Source organism: Colias philodice, chromosome 23, assembly GCF_061535455.1.
Source record: "Colias philodice isolate Cphi_HAF_F1 chromosome 23, ilColPhil1 Martin Lab GWU primary, whole genome shotgun sequence".
Lineage (NCBI taxonomy): Eukaryota > Metazoa > Arthropoda > Insecta > Lepidoptera > Pieridae > Colias > Colias philodice.
This window is the reverse complement of record NC_143108.1, coordinates 540,220-556,571: the sequence shown is the minus strand read 5'-3', so window position 1 is coordinate 556,571 and position 16,352 is coordinate 540,220. Positions and strand designations below refer to the sequence as shown.

The 16,352-nt window shown below is 33.3% G+C and overlaps 1 protein-coding gene across 3 annotated transcripts in view; it reads left to right on the top strand.

Moving 5' to 3' along the window:
- The window catches only part of LOC149477836 (thyrotropin-releasing hormone receptor-like), a 73,295-nt gene that overhangs the window by 22,723 nt on the left and 34,220 nt on the right, over positions 1-16,352 (top strand). For 2 of the 3 annotated variants that reach the window (XM_089709772.1, XM_089709774.1), the window contains exon 2: positions 9,879-10,360. In XM_089709772.1, the coding sequence (XP_089565898.1) occupies positions 9,934-10,360 (427 nt within the window). In that variant the 5' untranslated portion in view covers positions 9,879-9,933. Of the gene's footprint in view, positions 1-9,458; positions 10,361-16,352 lie in introns of those variants that run through there. The other variant, XM_089709773.1, reaches the window with a different exon arrangement.

Below are 16,352 nucleotides of genomic sequence, written 5' to 3'. Positions count from 1 at the left end.
TGTTTCTATGTATATTTCTTTGGCACGCTGTACCACCCAAAGCTCTGGATGGATTTTGAGTTTTCACTTATGAGGTGTCGTTTCGAATTGTGTGACAAAGATTTAACCGCTCCTGTTGGTCTTAGCGTGATGATATATAGCCTCTATCCTCGATAAATGGGCTATCTCACTCCGAAAGAATTATTCAAATCGAGTAGTTCCTCAGATTAGTGAGTTCAAACAAACAAACAAACTTTTCAGCTTTATAATATTAAGTATTAGATAGTATAGATGTAACACGAAATTTGTATGTGTTACTTTTACTTTATTTATATGCGTTTAGTTGTATAAATAGGCTGTCCTAATATTTTAGTATTTACCATGTTTCTGTCACATCAGGGGCCTGTTAATTTTGAAGACGTTAAATAAATTACTTTCAACTGGACTTGTCAAGTGTGTCTGAATGGCCGATTTGGCGCGATGTTTTACGATTTTTAATTATATCTATCATTTGGAGTAAATGAGGTTTGAAGATGTATAAATAGCTTTCTGCTTGCGATTTTTGCGTGGAATAAAGAGTAGAGACACGGTTTGAAGTACATCTGACGAAATAAAACTTGCTGTATGTTTGAACGCGCTAATCTCGGGAACTACTTGTCCGATTTGAAAAATTCTTTCGTTGTTAGATAGGCCATTTATAGAAGAAGGCTATAGGTAATATAATATCATCTCGCTAAGATTAACAGGAGCGGAGTACTGCGGGTAAAACCGCGTAGCACAACTAGTATTAACTACTTAACTACTATTTTATACATACGTATAGGTAGCTCAGTTTACGAAAAATAATATTATATTACTAATCCTTGAAGGCCGTGTAAAAAGTGACTAGCTGGTTGCTCCGGCTTTGCCCTGGTTGGCCCGAAATAAATAGTCCTAAAATTTCTAAAGATCTAGCTTTTCAACGACAAAACAAACACTAAAACTTTCCTTTGTATGAGTAATATTAGTAAATAAATATAAATGACCATTCATTAAATATTTAACAAAGTGCAAAGCAGAAATAACCCACCTGCGCAATGTAAAATTAGAAGTACATACATTTAATTCAAAAATAGTATGTCGTGAGTTATTACACATGAAGTAATTAATAGACCATGACTGTCTTAACCGACTTCGCTAGAAGAAGGGTAATGTATGTTTTTGGCACGCTCTGTATGGTAAATCACTTGATGGATTTTAGCGTAAGACGTGTTATTAGATTCGTGTTTATTGTGGGAGTGATAGAGGATATAGTAGTATGCTTAAAAATGTGTGTTTTTAGTATTTTGCTGGATTCTATTTAATATGATAATGATTAATGTCGGCCCTGGCTTTGTCCATTGTACAAATATAGCCTATAGCAATATAAATGAAATACTTTGAAAGCAATAGAATATTATGATATACGTACAATGTACATATCCAATGTTAATTTTCTTTTTAATCGGTCCAGTATTTCTTGAAATTAGCGCGTTTTTAAGCTTTATACTATTAGTCAAGACGATATAGACAAATTACGCAGGCAAAATCGCTAGCAATTAAAATAAGTGATTGCTTCAATAAAAATACATTTATTTTCCGAAGTATTTGTTAATCGATTAGGAACCCCTTCCAGCAGCCATGATATTTTGGCGGGATATCAATCAAACAGCGCCTAAATAAATCTCTTAAGCTAAAAGCTTTTCAGAGCAATTATTGCTCTCCCTTCCTTAATGGAAAACCTTTACATGGTTTGTCGAAGTTTGACCAAATGGAGTATGGGTTGCATGTTGACTTGATTCTTTCTTATTCATTTCATAATTGTGCCCGCAACTTCGCATGTGCGTAGTATATTTAAATTAAATTTTAGTATTTTTGTTGCAAAGGAATGGATAGCAGAAGAGTTTCATCGAAATTCATCCAGTAGTTTTTATACGAAACCCGGTCAACAGACTAGAGAAAGAATAGAGTATAAATTTTAATACTTTATATTGTTGTTTACATAAAATATAATAAGGAAAATCGCACAGACGGCCTTATCAATTATAAGTAATCACTTTCAGGCAACCAAGCGAAACTGATAACAAACATAATAATTATAAAGGCATTGCGATGCAATAATTTGTTAAGTTGGTTTTGTTTCAATAAATTGTAAAAAAAAACTTACTAAGATAAAAAGTGTTAAATGGTAAATGGCTGAATAAATTGAGACAAAATATGTAGTATGTTAAACTTGTAGACATGGCAAAAGCTAGATTGAATAATAGCGCACACTCTGTTATTTTAACCACGAGTCTCTACAAACCTTGCGGAAACATCCACAACACATGTATGTGGTGACCATTTTGAAACCAATTTATGTTCTATTTTCTCCTTACTTAATTTTAACTGCATTGTTTTTTGGTACCACTAACTGTGTATTAAATAAGAATTACAACGACTATTACTGTTTTTAAACGTCAAAAAACACGAGATAGTTATTTTGTTCGTTTGTTATCTCCGTATTAAAACTATTTAGGGCCGATTTTTCAATGCTTGGATAAAACTTATTCGTTGAATAATGTATAAAACTACCATTTTAATAACGTATTCTAATTGCCCGTATTTGACAGTTTAAGTAACATTTTAATATTATCGTGTAATACTTTATTGGACGGATAAGTTTCATCCAAGCATTGAAAAATCGGCCCTAAATTTATATTTTAACAGCAGATTGATTTAAAGAGATAAAGTCTACAATTTAATAGCTGAACTGAAGCTTGTTTATCCATAAAAGCTATAATTACAAATACTCATGAGTATGGGGTATCTTTATTTTATTGATATAAACCAATCATATTTTTTAAAACACACATTTACCTGTAACACACCCTTCTTCATCATTAAACAATAGACATAGGCAAATAAAAAACAAATTGAAAATCAAAGCAATTTCAATTTTCACTACAATCACATAATGTAGGCAATGAAGTTATATCGATTGTGGCCACACTTCTGCTAAGTGCGTAACTATGTTATTGCTTGGCTCGAGGTTTTTATAAGAAAATATAAGAATTACCTTTAGTGTATAGTTTGTATTAATATAGTAGAGAAAGGATATTTATTTCAAGACATAAACCAATCTTAAAAGTACGAGGACAAAATAACATTTTTTTAAGATAAAAAAATATTAGAAGTCACTTTATACCTGTTCATGACTTGTGATCTGAAATTGTTTCAATTTATTTTCATGGCATATAATATTATATGTAACAGACTTGGGGATGTCTGTTTAATGAAAACATCTTCAACAAAAAAACAATTTGAAAATCCATCAATTTCTACCAAATCAATATCCTTTTATCTAAATATAATCCACATTTACAAGGAAATATAAAAATAAGATGGCAACAGCATCACGAAAGTTATAACACAATTCTTGACTTCGCGCCTCTTTCGCAAAAATACGTGACAAAATTATTTTGTAAGTTGCCACGTGTTTAGTTTGGTTTTAGATCTATGAGTTCAATGTTCTTTATTATGTAGCCGTTTGTCTCTTTTCCCAGGTTACCCGGGATCAATAAAATATGTAAAATATAGCCTATCTTAGGTAAGAGAATCGTTAAAATAAGTCAAATAGTTTTTGTGTAGCAAACAATAATAAAATCAAATCTTTCTTCACTTCAAAATTCTGATAGGAGGTCGTATCAAAATTAATTTGAAGCCTATTTATATTATTTTCTCTCTATTTTTTTTTTTTATTTTTTTATTTTATTTGTATCTACTTATATACATATTACATTATGTTATGTTCCTCTATTCTATAATTATAATTATAAGATAATATATAGTATATGTATGACACACCGTAATCTTTACCTAATTTAAATATATGTATATATATAATATGTATTTTATTTATTTAACTTTCTATTAGTTATGTACACAATTCAAAAACAGTGTACTGTCTACTCCATATGTCACAAGGGGTTGCTGAAAACCAGCGTTGTGTAAGGGCCCTGGCTCTTACACAACTATTTGCTGAGTCAGCCCCTTTTGTCAGCAACCGACGAGCCGCGCAGCATATTGATTTGGCCTTTTTTTTTCTCCTTCTTTTTCTTTTGATGTTGAAAAAACTATATAATTTAAGGGTCATGACTCATGAGGTAATTAGTTTTAATTTTTTTTTTATGTATTTTGTTATATTGTGTGGCAGATTGTGTTGTTAAATGACAATAAATTTATTTCTTTCTTTCTTCTTCTTTCTATTATGTATTTTAATATCGTTATTAGTATTATTTATTTTCATTCGCTTTCTACATTTTCCTTCATATCTGTCTGTTTCTTTTCGACTCTCCTAGTTCAAACGAAATGGATTTTTAAACGGTTTTTCATTTATCGAAATAGTTCTCAGTAATCTTAGGTGGAAATTGCTGCCTTTTACAAACTCTGTCTGAAAACTAGTTTGAGAAAATACGTTAATGTAATAATCAATAAAATAAATCTACACTTATCTTATTTCTTCTCTTATATATAAAAATGAATCGCAAAATGTGTTGGTAAGCGCATAACTCGAGAACGGCCGAACCGATTTCGATAATTCTTTTTTTATTATATTCCTTGAAGTACGAGGATGGTTCTTATGTAGAGAAAACGTAAACATGTACCACGGGCGAAGCCGGGGCGGACCGCTAGTATATAATAAAACGGAAAAGTTTGTTTGTTTATCTGGATGAACGCATTCATAGCAGGAACACTGTTTCGAATTGAATCATTCTTTTGTGTTAGATAGTCTACAATGCACGGTATCGAAAGTTTGTGAGGATGAATACACATACGTGTGTGTTTGTTAATCTTTCACGCAAATACTACTGAACCGATTACAATGAAATTTAGCGCACATATAACACATAGGATAGGTTTTATCCCGGAAATCCCACGGGAACGGTCACTATGCGGGTTTTTCTTTGCAAACGCAAGCGAAGCCGCGGGAAAGCTATAGTAATATATAATGCTAAACCATTAAATAACCCCAAATTCCGACCACTTAACGTCAATCGTGTTAATCACGTTCATGTTAGATGGCCATTTGGAAAAATGAGCCCAAAAATTAATGAGGCGACTATGAAGCCAAAAGATTTGGGTTTGTGGCCAATAAAAACCCACTCCGATTGGCTGAATTATTCCCTCTAGTTCGGATTGTTATTTTAATGATCATGTCTAGTTTATGGGAGTGCTTTTATTTTATTTGTCTGTCTGTAACTTGGGAATGAATAAATTTGTGTATGAAATTTCATGGTTTCTTCAGGATAGCTCAGATTTGATTTTACAATGTTCTGAATATTTCAAAATGTCACAGATGTGTTCAAAATGACATAGCAAAAAATACTCTTTTTTACGTGCTGTTACGCTCTGTTATAAGTTTTTGTTAAAGTTTTTTTCTATAAAACTAAAACCTATATTTAATTTAATGCACTAGTTTCCAATTGCTTGTCGCAGGTGTTGTCGAGATAAGCCGGGAAGATAATCTGGACGTAAAATGTAACGAGGATTTATTAAAGAGAAAAACCTGACTGCGTGAAAAGCTTGAGATTTTAATTAATTACCTTATAAAACCACTTCTATTATAGCTATACATTTTTAAATAAACGATAAATTTAATAGAAGATTAAATACATATAATTTTACGCTCATATTCCACAACAAAATATTGTTTTAAGATTATATTACTCCGTACTCGCCTCTAAGTTAAGTCTTTATAGCCTTTGTAGAACTTACAAATTGTCCCCGCGAAATTATATCACACTAGCTTTCTGCCCGCGGCTTCGCCTGCTTTGTCTAAAACCTATTAAATGATATACTAAAACTTTCCCCGAGAACCACTCTATCTATTAAAAAAACCGCATCAAAATCCGTTACGTAGTTTTAAAGACTAAAACATACATAATATAGACAGAGAAAGCGACTTTGTTTTATACTATGTAATAATTAAGAAGGACATAACCCTTTTTCGCACAGTCGGATAATAAAGAATAATCTGAATATATAAAGTAGCAAATAGCAATATATATCAGGTGCTAGACTCCAACATAATTATACAAAAGAATGTAACAATAAATAACAGCTAGTAATCTAGTGAAGTGCATACTTGAATCATTTAGGCTGTTTATGCACGAACGGTTCAGGAAATATTATAATGTTATGCGTTATTGTTGTTAATTACTTAATATTATAAACTGTCTGTAAGTATGTATATTACTATGGAATAAAAATGTATGCATCCAGTTCCATCTTCTCTTTTCATGTAAAAAATCATATTAATTACGATTTATCCGCAAATTAAAACTTTTTTCGAAATTATAATCTACCTACATTTACATTGGCCTTATTTGTGACGAAAAATGGGATAAAATCATGTTCCTTACATAAGTCTATTACATGTGAAAACACACTCTTAATATAAACCTACTACATACTACTAAACTAGGAGTTTAACCTTAGCTTTGGAACGTTATATAGCAGAAGAAACAAAATTGCCCTGAGTTAAGAGTTTTAACGTGCATGCAGTTTTATGTACATTTTTACACATTCTGATATATACCACAACCTATTACTTATTTCGATAAAATTAAAATAACTTCGATAAAAACGCTCGTGCATACAAACCCTTGCAACTTTATCTCGATGATAAGAATAGGTTTTGATAGCAGCGTTTATGAGCGGCCGTAAAAATAACGTTGACTCAGCAATTCATTATTATACACAGTCGAATATAGAATTTATTAAAACGTTGCTCTTGGCTACGAATATTTTTATTACAAGACTAATGTGGTCCTATGGGGTAAGATTTTACATTTGCTTCTCTGGTATTTTGTGTATGTAAAAGATAAACTTCGGTGACTACTAATGCTAAGAAAATTATTATTTTTAACATGAAACTACATTTCCTTCAAATTGACAAAATTAATATGAGATCACACGGGAAGGACGAGCTTTCCAATAAAATAAGAACCATCAAAATCCGTTCACTCAGTCGAAAGTTATGAGGTAGCAAACACAAAAAATATGAATTGAGAACCTCTTCCTTTTTGAAGTTGATTGAAAACAATAAAATATAGTCGAATTGACAACCTTAATTGTTTTTAGAAGTGGGCTGAAAACTAAGGCTGAAAAGAGCTATGTTTAGTGAAACCCTTAAAAATGCTTGTGAGATGATGGAACACCGAACACCTAACTTTAATTATGTTTGTTGCAGTTTAAACTCTCCTCAAGTATAAACATTTCCGTTTAAAATAAACATTTTAATGATTCTTGGAAAGGTTCAGTCGATTTAAATAAGTTTTCCTTGTGGAATTTTACATAACGTTGGCAATTAAAGCTTTTAGATGAAGTTCTGTGTTGAATCCTTTGGGACAAGGGACAGAAATTTGAAAGTTTATGAGGATGGATGTATGTGTGTATGTTTGTTACTCTTTCACGCAAATACTACTTAACCGATAACAATGAAATTTAGCAAATATATAGAGGGTAACTTGGATTACACATAGAATAGGTTTTATCCCGGAAATCCCACAGAAACGAGAATCATGCGGGATTTATGTATTGATAATGATTAGATATACCTATGTATGGGTATTCTGCGGCTTTTCATCCACACCTATCAACTTTAATATCATGAATGCAGTTGTAAAAGTGAGTCCGTTCTTACTATAAATTGGTTCAGTGGCTTAGGAATAGTATAATATAACCATAATAATGAACACTAGCGTACTTTAAGCGTGAAAACAGGCAGAGTAACTTTTGTATTTATATTAATAGACAGATCTCCACTTTGTTGAGGTAAACCTCATCGTTTTGTATCGTAATAAAAATATTTATATGGATTAATCAATAAGAGTAGGTATGTATATGTATCGATGTTTTAAAGGTGAAGGTGGAGGTAAAATCAATGAAACACAAACACAGTCTTATAAATTTATTATTTAACTAGCGGTCCGCCCCGGCTTCGCCCGTGGTACATGTTTACGTTTTCTCTACATAAGAACCATCCTCGTACTTCAAGAAATATAATAAAAAAAGAATTATCGAAATCGGTTCAGCCGTTCTCGAGTTATGCGCTTACCAACACATTTTGTGATTCATTTTTATATATAAGACTAGCGGTCCGCCCCGGCTTCGCCCGTGGTACATATTTAGGTTTTCTCTACATAAAAACCATCCTCGTACTTCAAGGAATATAATAAAAAAAGAATTATCGAAATCGGTTCAGCCGTTCTCGAGTTATGCGCTTACCAACACATTTTGCGATTCATTTTTATATATAAGAAGATAAAATATATTATTGTAACAACTATTACCTACATAATACTTTAGTAATATACTTAAGTTATTTTACATTGTGTATTCTATCATTTTATTCAACATACATAGCATAAACAAACACACATACAGGATAAACCTTTGTTCAATCCAAAATTCCCTCACAAAGGATTTATCACTATCGTATATATTTATAAAACACCCCATGGTTCCAATGAAACTAAGAAACCGTTCCCCATTCAGATTCTGACCCAAGTGGGCACCCCGCTAGCTCCATTACAAGAAAAAGCTCACGAAATAATGTAGACGCTAAAACTAATATAATTACTGGATGACCCGGTGACGGGTGAACAAAATAATTGTGAAATAAAACTGTTTTCGGTCGTCACAGAGATATATAAAAAGCAATTATTGTTTTCTATGTTTTTAATATCGTAAGTATTATAATTGATTGATTGATTGATTGATTTGAGACCCTATTAATATAAAAATATCTAAGAAAAATAGCTTAGGACGATTATCGATTAAATAAAAAATATCTAAAAAATATCGGTCAAACCGTATCAGAGCTGTTATATCATAGTAAATTAATATTTTAGTATCCGTGATCGTAATATATATTTAGATTAGGATATAAAGAAGAAATTTATTTATTTTTGAATGTGTGTAGTAAATAAATTTCAGTACGATTCCAATAGTTGACCTTATTCATCCCGAGAAATACTGGTTGCAATATCTTCTAAATAACACCTGAAAAAATATAACATAGATTATATTTATGAGTGCTGAGAAATCTAAATTTGATTTATAGAGCGAATTAGTTAGTAACAATTTAACGGGAAATATCGGTCACAAATCACTAAGAAAATGCTTCCAGACGTATTTCTTGTGATCAAGGATCAATTTATGGGAGTTTTGGCTTGGTGACGCAAAAACTTATTGTTCTGATTACGTACTAGGATTTGTGGTTAGAATTAGACTTGTTTTTTGATTCGATTTTGATGTAAAGTAACTTATTTTATTATATTTTTCTTTCTTCTTTGAATTGGGATAAAAATATTCTTTGTTATTTCAGGTTATAAGCTATGTGTTTGACAACAATTATTTGCAGAGATGTGCACACCAAATATTCTAACGAGCGTATCTAAAGTGTATGATTTTTTAACATTTAAGTTTTTTTGAATTTGATAAGTGACTCAAAGTTTTTGGGATATCTATAAATATCGTTACGAAGCCCGAATTTTAATGTACAATACCTATTTTATTCATATAACATTATGTAGTGTCTATCATCATCCAATACGCGTCATCTCCGTTTCTATACATACAAAAAATTGCAAAGCCTATGTTACACTGCCCATTGACTTTACAATCGAAAGTGATTACATCATAAGGCAGTTGTCGCACATTAGTTACTCTAAATAATAATGGCTATAGAAACGTCTCCATTAAAATGTCTCACGATCAGCAAGAGATAAAATTGACACGCTTTAAAGACACTCCGATAAAAAACCCCTTTGTATGTAAACTAAAATTTGTCAAAAACCCCACTCGCAATCATTAATTCAACACCATTGTTCCAGAAAAGCGGTACGGAGGAGAGGAATAAGCCCAAAAATGTGAAATGCGCGCCCGCACATGATTTCAATCGCCAATTTCACTCACACAACGACAAATAGCCAGCCGTACGAGACACAGATACACACATACAAACATGAAACGCAGAACGCGAGTCGCGAATCGAATATATTCGATCGAATCGATTACGAGTCGAACGCATCGAATAGTTCGTTCATGGCCGTCAATTTTACTGAGTACGCCGAAATACCATATTACATAAAGGCGACGTCGATGACGTTTTGCATAGTGATCATGTGTTTGGGCGTGATCGGTAACGTTATGGTGCCGATAGTGATATTAAAGACGAAGGATATGAGGAACTCGACGAACATATTCCTGGTGAACTTGAGCATAGCTGATCTGATGGTGCTGCTGGTGTGCACGCCCACCGTGCTCGTGGAAGTCAACTCGAAGCCGGAGACGTGGGTGCTGGGAAAGGAACTGTGTAAGTAGTTGTAAATTGTCTCTTCATGAACTTAACACGTTGATTTAGCTGAGAGATACCTGTAACAATAAATTGTCAATGTTAAAAAGGTATAATTCATCTAAAAATTTAAAGAAATGATCATGTGTAGTATGTGTAAATTATGTATTTTACATAATTAAGTAATATACGACATATAGAATGCATAGAAATGGCTATATTTAAAGAGGAGACCGAAAGTAATAAGGATTAAATGTGTATTGCATAAAGTCGAGATAGAAACATCATTATATAACTTTTAAACTGGCTTGATCTGTGATCAATGAGAACAGTTTCATCGCTATAACTTTTTTCTTTTAGACAACACATTTAAATTACAACACGTTTAAATTAATGTTTGAATACTCTCGAAAAAGGACATGTCCAAAGAATTACGAACTTCCGTCGTTTTTGGAAATGTTATATTATCTAGACGATTCATAAAGCGTTTCAATGTTCCCAGGAAAAGCTAATGAAATATAGAGATAACTAAGAATTCGGAGTATATTTAAATAATACTGTATTAAAGCTCCTAAAAAGAGACCTTTTGTCTCTTATCTCATTTCCAAGACAAATTAGTGTGGTAGTGATGTTTTGCACGCCTCATAAGCGAAGCGTTGAGGTAGTAGTACCTACCGTCGCTTCGCGCAAAACATCTGATTTTTCAAACTTAAAATGTCTTTATGTATCATACATTGCACTTGTAAGATAATACATACACACACATATTAAGAAAAAACACTATTTTTAACATTCATGATATTTTTGATGTCATTTTTGTTATTTAAACTAGTTAAAAAACAGTTTAAAAAAGTTCTGTCTTGGACGTCCGTGTGTCTGTATGTGCGGAGGATTTTCTTGTTAACACGATAGCGACCGAAATACTTTACTAATCGAGTCTTTTTTTTTCTCTTACGCTTGAGTATGCTCAGGAATAGAACCCTTTCATTTTTCAGGGTCTGATTCGATGTGGTTTAATTGTTATTAAATAAACAAAAATAATAATTAATAAATAATTATTAAAAAAAAATTATGAGGCGTGCACTTTTGGATTTTCCAAACTATTTTGTTTTACACGTGTTTTTATGAATAAAGGTCGTTATAGGACGACGAAAAAAGTTTTCAATAATCAATTAAAAAAAAAAACATCAATGCATTTGACAAAAGAAGGAGTCGTAAGCTTTGTGGCGTCAGATAATATCATATCGTTAAAACAATTCAAATGATTGTAATGAAATGTTTCAAATGTTAAATATCATAAAATTGTGCAACTTGTGCCGTGTTTTAAGTACTCCGTAACTTTTGGACAAGTTAAGCCAACAAATTTTGACACATACAAATACACGATACATAAATATGCTCACAAACGTTTTACAAGTACTGTATGGGCTGCTGATTGATATGATAATATGATATCCCATACACTCCTTTAGCTGATAAATTGATAGTTGATGGTTTGATGATGTAAAACAAGTTATTGCCTTTGATCACTTTATTGTTGGTTGCTATAAACTAATGATGATAATATGATATATTGATATATTTGATAGTTGATTGATAATGAGATTAATTGATATAGCGCGTACACCCCGAGCGCTTTACACGAGCCGCGAGCGCAGACCAACTGGGTGAAGATGTTCTTGTCACCATAATGAAATAGGATCGTGTAAAGCGCTGAGTCAGGATGTACGGCTAGCCCGTACATGCTCCCAGGCCAAAAAGATGATATTGATGATATGATAATGATCTAAAACTAAACAAGGTGATAAACAATAAGAACTTATTTCTAATGATGATGATATTACAATATATGATCTTAAATGCTAAACACAGGGGGAGATTATACATTGAACATTGATAGAGTGTTGTTTGGGGAAGTGGACCGATCACACTTTTTGCTTTTTGCACTTTCACTATCACTTTTCACTAACACTTGTTGCTGCAATGGCGAGCCCTTAGCTCGCGCCACCGGCCCCAGCGGCCGCTGGAGAGGCGAGCCTCTGGCTCGCGTCGACGACACCGGCGACTGCTGTAGTGGCGAGCCTCTAGCTCGCGCGGGAGACCCCTGCTGCTGTTGTTGAGACGGTGAGCCCCGTGCTCGCCGCCTTGCCCGCCAGAATAAGATACCACCGATAACCAGTATGGTGACCATGGCGAGATAAATCATCGCATAATGATGTATATCGTGATAAGATATACCATCGATGACTGGATCAATCTTTTTGATGTTGTTAATTTGCTCTTCAATCTTGATAATATATTTTGATGTGATATTATTTGTACTCTCATCGGCTGGCAGGTCCGTTAATGATAAATTTACTAAATTATTGATAGGTGATAACCATGATGTGTTCATATCAGGTGTTATTTGCAATATATTGTTCTTCTTTCTATAAGTTTGAATATAAAATTCTGATGATTTTATCAAACAATTTTGATCAATTGATATGATTCCGGTGTTATTTAATTGGATGGCCATAAGTTTTTGTTCACATAATATCTTGTACTGGCAATTGTTGCAGCAAAAATAAAAGTATTTATTGGGTTTGTTGATTGAAACTAAAATATTCTTGCATTTATTCATAACAGTTAGACAGCTGTTGGAGTTTTCTGCTTTCTCACATAAGTCTTTTTCGCTATTAAAATGATAAATAGGCTTGTTAATACGACACAACATTGTCTCTATGTTTTGATTCTCACAAACATGTAATTCGATCTCTGATAGCATTATGAATGAGTCTTTCTTTATATTTAGCGCCAGGTATTCGCTAATAGGTACTATACTGATCATATTTTTTTCAAATTGTTTTGGAATAGCAATGATCTTGAGTAAATCATATGTATCTCTAGTGACTAGAGGTATTGATATTTCGAATATGAGAAACTTTTTTGATAATCTAGCTTTGATCTTTAGCAATTTATAAATACTTGATGGATTCGTGGGGTCAGTTGGTAGTGATAAATCTTTTGATAATTGGGATGATATTATGTTCAACTCTTCCTGCAGTTGCTTGGGGGTTAAAAAGTGAATGTTATATTTTCCATTAAATATATCTGTGATAGTTTCTAATAGATAACCTTGAATGCTTTTAAGTTTAATTAAAATATTATTAACGATTATCGCTGTCATAGTAAATTCACTGATATAGGTGTTGTTTTGCATCTCCGACTGCAATACGCCCATTGCAATGTCGATTTCATTTAACTTTTTGGTAACGCTTTTATGATGATTTTGCATAACTGATTCAATTCTTTTGATAAGATTAAATTCCGCTTCTACAACGGAAGTTTGATTTTTCCATAAACTAGCCATGTGCCGCTGATTTACTTTAATTAATTCGATATCTTTCTCGTACTGTTCGGCAAAGTTACTATCGAGTATTCCAAACAACTGATTAGCGACGTAACCTACACCGTTGATAAGGCCGCGCCGTCTGCGCGCGTGCCCGTCCAGACGCTGATCTAGCAACAATCTATTGTAATGTTGTAGCTCGGAGTACTCGTGATTTAATTGATACATGATACCTTCGCACTGTGAATGTTGTTTTATCTTAACACAGATGGTTTCTAAGTATTCTAAATACTTGCGAGACGCCATGTCGCCATGCCAATACGGGTTCATGTCGTAGTAAACAATGAGTCTCCAGTCATCTGTTATTAAATGCATTTTGGCAATGTCGTCGAAAAATAAACTTGTATTATTTTGTAGCGGAGTGATATTATATGAGGCGATTGTGTTTGTAAATAATGTCATAAAAAATAGAAGAATTGTTGTAGCGACGGTTGCAAAATTGTATTTTTGATTTCTCCTTCTCGTGGTTGTATGATTGTTTGATACTGTTTCTTCTTGATTGACGGGTAAAATTGATAACTTTATGATAGGTCTTTTGATATATCCATTTTTAGTTTTTAATGTGACCACACGCACGTAGCCATCACTACCAGGATGCAACTCCACCACTCGCCCTAAAGGCCATTTTCCTGCGGGAAGATTGCTGTCGTGAATGATTACAATGTCATTTAATTTGATATTATCTTTTGATTGTCTCCACTTGCTTCTCGTTGATAAATTTATTAAATATTCATGTTGCCACCTCTTCCATATGTCTTGAAATATTTTTTGTGCTAAATGTAATCTTGTTCGTAGATCTCTCTCTGTTTCATATATTGATAATACTGGACCGCTGGCTAGAAAATGTGATGGTGTCAAATAATCGAGCTCCTCGGAGTCTTCTGTTAAAGCACAAAGTGGCCTTGAATTTAAGCAAGCCTCCAGCTGAGCTAGTATTGTACTATATTCTTCGTATGTTAATCGTTGCTCGCCAACCACCCTCTTAAGGTGAAATTTGAGACTTTTGACGGCTGCTTCACTAAGACCGCTCGCTGAAGGCCAAGATGGGGCATTAAAATGCCATGTTATGCCCATATCCGCCACCTCTGATTGAAATTGTGTGTTAAATATTTTGAGTATTTCATCGTATTCTTGCTGTAATATTTTATTTGCTCCTATGAAATTAGTGCCGTTATCACTGTAGATGTGACCAGGCTTACCCCTGCGAGCTGACATTCTACGCAGGGCTGATATAAAACTTGCACTTGATAAATCTGATACCAGTTCCAGGTGTACAGCCTTGGTGGCCATACAAGTAAATACTGCAATGTAACCTTTTGTTGTCTTGATACCTCTTCCAGCGTTTGATTTGATAAATACATGACCTGTATAGTCGACTCCCACGTTGTAGAAGGGTCTTGATGGGTTTACTCTAGCAGCTGGTAAATCTCCCATAATTTGATGATGCTTGGTGGGATTATGTCTCCTACATTTGATACATTGTCGTACTATCTTTTTAACAGCCCTATAGCCACCCATAATCCAATATTTCTGCCTCAAATATGATGATGTTAGCCTAGCACCTCCATGATAAGTAGATTGGTGTGCTTCATTAATTAATAATTTCGAGAGACGACTGTTATTCGGTATGATGATAGGATTTTTCATGTCAGGGTCAAGGTAAGCATGTCGCAGCCTTCCCCCTACTCTGATGATTTGTTGTTGATCGATATAAGGATTTAATTCACACAATTTACTTTTCCTATGTATATTATTACCACTTCTTAAATCTGATATTTCCCTTTCAAATGATAACTGTTGAATATTTCTGATAATAAGCAATGTTGCACGTTTCAATTCCTCCACTGATAAATAACTTTGATATTTATTTTTGTTGGTGAATCTACACATCCATGCAACAATTCGCACAGCCTTACGGAATGTGCTGTGTTTTGATAATATATCTAGTATGATAGAATTATTATGATGATTTGTTACCGCAGCGGTAACTTGTTTTGATACTTTCAACTCTTGATCTGTTGAATATATTGTGACCTTATTATTTTGATCACTAAATGTTGATAGCCACTTGGGGCCTTGCCACCACAAAGAATGATCCTTCAATTGTGATGCTGATAAACCTCGACTTGCACAGTCAGCAGGATTTTCTTCTGATTTGACATACCGCCAGCAATCTGGAGGCATGACCTTCGTTATTTGCTGCACTCTGTTTGCCACAAACGTTTTCCATCTAGCTGCATCTCCATTTAACCAACCTAAAACTACTGTACTGTCAACCCATCCATACATTTTGATATCATGATCCTTAAAATATTCCTTAACCTTATTCATTAATTTTGATAAAAGTAATGCTCCACTTAATTCTAATCTAGGTAATGTAACGACCTTGCTAGTGGGCACAAGTCTCGTTTTTCCAACCAATAATGTTATATGTGAATCTTCACCTTTATTTACACGGCAATATATAACACATGCATATGCTTTCATAGACGAGTCACAGAACCCATGTAACTCGATACTATCGCAATTACGGGTGTGAATCCAGCGTGGTAGTTTTATATCTTTGATCACGCTAATATCGTTTCTAACTTTGATCCATTCCTTATATATTTCTTCTGGTAT